The sequence below is a fragment of the Nelumbo nucifera genome, chromosome 1 (assembly GCF_055504915.1).
Source record: "Nelumbo nucifera cultivar China Antique chromosome 1, China Antique-T2T, whole genome shotgun sequence".
Lineage (NCBI taxonomy): Eukaryota > Viridiplantae > Streptophyta > Magnoliopsida > Proteales > Nelumbonaceae > Nelumbo > Nelumbo nucifera.
In genome coordinates this window covers 55330695-55336532 of record NC_142649.1, presented here as the reverse complement: position 1 = coordinate 55336532, position 5838 = coordinate 55330695, and the positions used below count along the sequence as shown (strand labels likewise).

Genomic DNA, 5838 nt, shown 5'->3' with positions numbered 1-5838 from the left:
AATAACTGCTTAATTAAAAAAAAAAACACTTGAAAAGTTGGGTGCCAAATACAAATAAGTGATTATTCGAATAAACACTTGTTTTTAAGCACTTATTTTTAACTTAAGCACTCCCTAACATGGCCTTAGACATATTGAAGCCACTAGCTAGCTTTCCAATAATTAGCTACAAAAGAATTAAAATTCATTCCATCTGTATGGTCAAAATTATCCCGCGAAAGGCTTCCACAAGACTTAAAAAAAAAAGATAAATACTAAATATAGTGAATTAGTTAAAAGTTAATTCAAGAACGAGAGAACACGGTGAGAGAAGCAGAGAGCAATAGATCTATGTCCTTACAAAGACAGAAAGCAGAAACTATCTACACAACTCCTCTATATATCCAACTCGATCGGAGGCATATCTCTTTAAGGCAATTGATCTCTTGCAGAAGATGAAGCCTTGCATTTATCTTCACATATTTTGTTTTCTGCTTCAATTCATCCATGCCAAATCCAATCAACCACTTGTTGCCGCCATTTACGTGTTTGGAGACTCCCTGATCGACAGTGGCAACAATAATTATCTACCTACCAAAGCCAAAGCAAATTATCCACCTTATGGAGTAAATTTTCCTACGGGACCCACTGGCCGGTTTACCAATGGCAGAACTTCCGTTGATTTCATTGGTGAGCCATAAAAGTTTATCATCATGATTATTGTAGCTCTGCATGCGTTTTTTGCAACAAAAGGCCCCATGAACCAAGGAGTGGGGCCTGTTTGGTTTGCAGGAATAGGGGTCTCGAATCATAATTAGAATGAATTATTTCGATTCTAATTGTTTGGTTGAGCAGAATCGAAATCTCATTTGTTAGAATGTTATTCCCCCATTTGACGGAATGGTCATTCCCTGCCCTTCCTTCGAGAATGAAATCTCATTCTTACTGATTTTAATTCTTATTTTTATTCATATCTAAATCAAACACCGGAAATGGACCATTCCGATACCAAATCTGACTGCGAACCAGACAGACCCTGAGATCTCTATTTACTTATTAGACCCATTTTATGATTCCCATTTTATTAGTCCATCTGGTCCCAACAAAGGAAAGATGTTCCTGATGTGAGACTGTAGTGGCTTATTTCCTTAATGGAAACAGATCCAAACTCATTGGTCGAATGTGGTTTACGGGAGTTTGGATGAGATGACACGTATTAACTAATAATAATGTCCCAAGTCGGCCATATGCTCCACGTAACTCCAATCGCCCATTTCATGTGCATGGCTAACGTGGGGGCATTATTATTGGTTAAACAACACGCTGATCAAGTGCAGCTCATCTGATCTTGATTTAAGGGTCTTTTTGTGGCCAAATAATTTTGGGAGAATGATGGTTCAGTCCAGGGCTAAAACTTTTAGGCCTAAAGTACAGTTGGGGTGAATGAACATTGATGTATAAAGTGAGGGTTTTGACATTTTGAATGTTTATTGCTCTACAGTGAAATTTAAAAATTTGCATTGAGCCTGTCCATATTTTTTTTTGAATAATTTTCACTTTGTGAAGATCCTTTTGAGCACTCTATTGATGGATAGGTAATCAATATTTCACTACGTGTCCGTCAATGAAATGTTTGGAAGGACACTGGATCTTTCATTGTTCAAACCCTTTTCTTGAGGCATTTTCTTTTTTAGTTTTCTTTTTTTTTTCCTTTTTATTTTTGAAGGTTGTACATTCTTCAAAATTCAGTAGAGAAAATTGGTCTCTCTTAATTTTCATGTTTAGGGGCTATTCATAGAATTATGGTTTTGAAAACCGGATCAGAGCAGATGGTTGGACGGGTTGACCTGAGAACCAGTTAGGGAATTGTTTTCATTTTACCCTAAAACCGTTTCTGGGCCAAAAACTGTTGATTCATTGGTCAATGATCTATTGACCCAAGTGATCAAATCATCAACCCATTGACCCAATAAATGATTTTTGGCTTTTTATTTTTTTATTTTTAATCAGAATTGGCGGTCCGTTCAAACTGGATAATTGGACCATTTGACCTGAAAACTGATAGTCAAAATGGATCTGTGTCCAATCTGGTTTTTAAAACCTTGCTCAAAACCGAGATAGCTTTTGAAATTCTGGGGTTGTTATTGAAGTGATTTCTAGAGAGATAGTTACATGGTTTTGTAGTCCTTTTTAACTTTTCTTATTCTAGAGGCTGCACATTCGGAAAATGCTTGGCTCCTATCCTGTCTGATGACATGCATCCAACTAAAGGCATTTTTATACAATAAATTTAAGGTTTAGAGTTAGGATTTAGGGGTTTAGAGATTTAGGCTTTAAAATTATTAAAGGTTTCTTTAGAATTTAGATTTTAGAGTTTAAGGTTTAGGGTTTAGGGTTTAGTCATTTTTAAATTTAAACTTTAAGGTTATTTATGGGTTTAGATTTTAGATTATTGGGTTTAAGGTTTAGAGTTAGGGCTTTTAAACCAGATTTAAAGGTTCAGAGCTTAGATTTTAGGGTTTGGGGTTTAAGTCTGAAGAAGTGGTAGAGAGTTCACATCTGCGCCCCACAAGGAACACCCCACAATGCCCCCACAGCACATCTCCACCTTGTATTGGAACATCTCCCGATAACAATTACGGGATACAAGGTGGAGGAGATGTACTGTGGGGCGCAGATGTGAACTCGTGGTAAGATGCATGTCCTCCAACGGGTAGAAGAAAGTATTGCTCCATTTTTTTTTTCACTACACGACCTTGATTACCTATTGATTTTGGTTGCAGCCGAAGCCCTGGGGCTTCCACTGGTCCCTCCATATCTGGGTCTTTCAGAGAAAGAGCGGCAAGAGATTCGAACTGGCATTAATTATGGATCGGGGTCAGCAGGCATTCTCCCAGAAACAGGAACAATTTTGGTAAGAAACATTCTTTGTTATTTGTATCTGCATTAAAAGATAGCCTGAAAGAAGTTGAATTTGATTCAGTGACTTAGACAAACTACGTACAATGACAATTGTGAATTGTTCTAATCAAATCAAACTACAAACTTGTCAACTATGGTACGTGATTGGATGTAATATTGACCATTTTGTGGTCGATCGTTGTACAGGGACCCAACTTGAGCCTGGACACACAGCTCAAATTGTTCACAGAAACTGTGCAAAAGTACTTGAGTAACACTTTTAAGGGTCCAAATGAGCTTTCTGATCACTTCTCCAAGTCTATTTTCTACATTAACATTGGGAGCAATGACTTCATCTATACCTACTTAAATGAACCTGATCTCTCCAATCCCAGGTACAAGCCTACAGTCCTCTCTAACGATCTCACAGAAAGATTATCACAAAATTTGCAGGTAATAATCATTTTCAGCTTCTCAAAACTACTTTCTGATTTATTTTACCATGTCTGTTTTTTTATTGGTTTTTGTTGCTTAGGCTGTGTTTGGTTGCAATGCAAATTTATTTGTATTAATGCAAATTAATTTATTTTTATTTCAATTTTTACTTTATTTTGTTTGATTACAGTAAAAATGAAGTAAAAATAAGACCTGAAGCAGAATAGAGAAAAACCCAAAACAAAATTAAACCAGAATTTTCAATCTTTTTATTTATACTCCCATGCATTTGTACAAGTGCAAATAAAATTGCACTGCAGCCTTACCCTCAGTTTGGAAAGAATACAAATGCATGCAAAATACAAGGTTTTGCACTTACTCATTCCAAAACTAATTAAGCCAATAGTGACATTATCAGAGCCAAATTAGGTTTGGTAATTGAAATGTAGGAGTACTTAGATGAACTGTTCTGATTAGGGTTTTGTCTTTGGTAGGCACTGTATATGCTTGGGGCTAGGAAGTTCGTAGTAGCTAATCTCGGTCTAATTGGGTGCATTCCTTATATCGTTAACAGAAGAAAGCCCAAAGGAGTATGTGTTGAAGAACTGAATCAGTTTGTGGAAGTTTATAACAGTAAGCTTATTGAGCTACTGAAAGGGCAGAGTTCCACCCTCCCTGGTTCAACCTTCGTGACTCTAAAATCTTATGAATTGTCTACATTAATGGCATCGGAGGTGACAAAAAGTGGTGAGATATATATATATATATATATATATAGTAGTACAAGAATCGACCCATTTGATCAGGAATTCAGGATTTCATTTTGTACTAATCTATCAATATATATCATGAATGTTTTCCCTGACAGGAATCAATGACCCAAGGCCCTGTTGTGTTGATGCTGGCAATGGATCCTTGCCATGCACCCCCAACGTAGCACCCTGCAAAACCCCAAACACACACTACTTTTTTGATATATATCATCCAACAGAAGGGATCAATTCTATAGCGGCGAGACATTTCTTCAGCGACTCCTCTGTATCAGTTCCATTAACAATTGAACAGCTTGCTCAAGCATAACTTTAGTGATGTGATATATCCCATCTCAAAATCAGTGGATGTTTCATTCATATATAGGATGGAGCAAATCCTTGGCTTTGGCATACCCTTGGACGTTTTTAAAACTCTTACACCTGTGTTCAAATAGTGAATGCAGAAACAGGAAATATAATTCTGAATAGTTGACATCAGGATGGGTGGTGATGATTGATGACCTCCATTGACGATCATCAATGCAGAGCAGAACAAGTATAACCAGTTTATTAATTTTGTATCATATTTATGTATACATGTGACCCTCACATAGGTCACAACCTTTTAATTTATTTTCTTGGACGATACACTCATGTAACTTATTGGTTGAAATAAAGAATCACAAGAAAATATAAGGCCTTATTTATCCGGGTAAATGTAGTTATCTGGGTAAGTGCATTTACCCATGTTCTTTTATTTCTCATGTAAATAAGGCAACAACTATTTTAACCATAAAAATCCATTATTAAAACGGGTATTTCAGTTTCATTCAAGTGTTGACAATTTTCACTCTATGCGGAAAAGTTATTTATGCACCTATAGGAGATAGTTATTACTTACTCGGGTAAATAAACTTTCCCTAGTCCCCACATTAATCTGAGAAAAGAACATAGGATTTTTGGTCAATGAAACTAAAATCCCATTGACCAACTTTCCCCCCTCTCAAAATCCAAAAACAGAAGGCCCACTAAGGTTTTATGTTGGCAAAATGAACCCGACCCCAACCACTTTGTTCTTGAATCTTCTCATCCATCTGAAGCTACTGTTATGAGGCTTTTACAAGTCAATTAGTTGTTTAAGTATAATTTAGCGCTAATAGGTGTGAAACTAGGGGTGATCATGGGCCGGGCCGGGCTTTGCACTTATGATAAGGGCTATAGTTTAGGCCCGGGCCTGGCCCGGCCCAGGGTTCCAGGCCTGAAACATAAGCCCTAACCTAGGTCTATACGGGCCCGAGCCAGGCCGAGCCTGATTCCGGGCCAATGTCACTTATATATAAAACATTACATATCTATATATTAAATGTCATAACATGCATATAAACTTATTTTATACATTATATTATATAAAATATTACATATATATATAATATGAATTATGCATGCCATGTTATAATATTTATATATAAAATATATAATATAATGTAAAATAACATATATGCATATTTATACATTATACACAAAATGTGTAAGTTTAAATATATTCAGGTCAAGCCGGGCTTGAAGTATTAAACCCAAGCCCAGACCTAAAATTTACGGGCCTGATGTGGGCCCGGGCCTGAGTTGGGCCTGAACACAAAACCCAGGCCCAAGCCCAGAATTTCTGGACCAGGCCGAAATGATCACCCCTATGTGAAACCCTAGAGAAGATAATGCCTAGTTTTTTTTTAGGCTACAGAGATCATACGATCTTCCTGCAAAATGGAGGATG

General features: G+C 36.8%; 1 protein-coding gene across 2 annotated transcripts; it reads left to right on the top strand.

Moving 5' to 3' along the window:
• The first annotated feature begins 312 nt into the window (after positions 1 to 312).
• LOC104586030 (GDSL esterase/lipase 7-like) lies at positions 313 to 4784 on the top strand. Of its 2 annotated transcripts, none has more exons than XM_088902760.1 (5): positions 313 to 669; positions 2763 to 2893; positions 3088 to 3275; positions 3890 to 4062; positions 4184 to 4784. In XM_088902760.1, exons 1-5 carry the CDS (start codon positions 435 to 437, stop codon positions 4393 to 4395), a joined length of 939 nt encoding a protein of 312 aa, XP_088758886.1. In that variant the 5' UTR covers positions 313 to 434; the 3' UTR covers positions 4396 to 4784. The 2 variants fall into 2 exon arrangements, with proteins under 2 accessions (XP_088758886.1, XP_088758883.1); XM_088902757.1 differs by having other exon boundaries at positions 3088 to 3333; positions 3810 to 4062.
• Positions 4785 to 5838: the final 1054 nt, after the last annotated feature.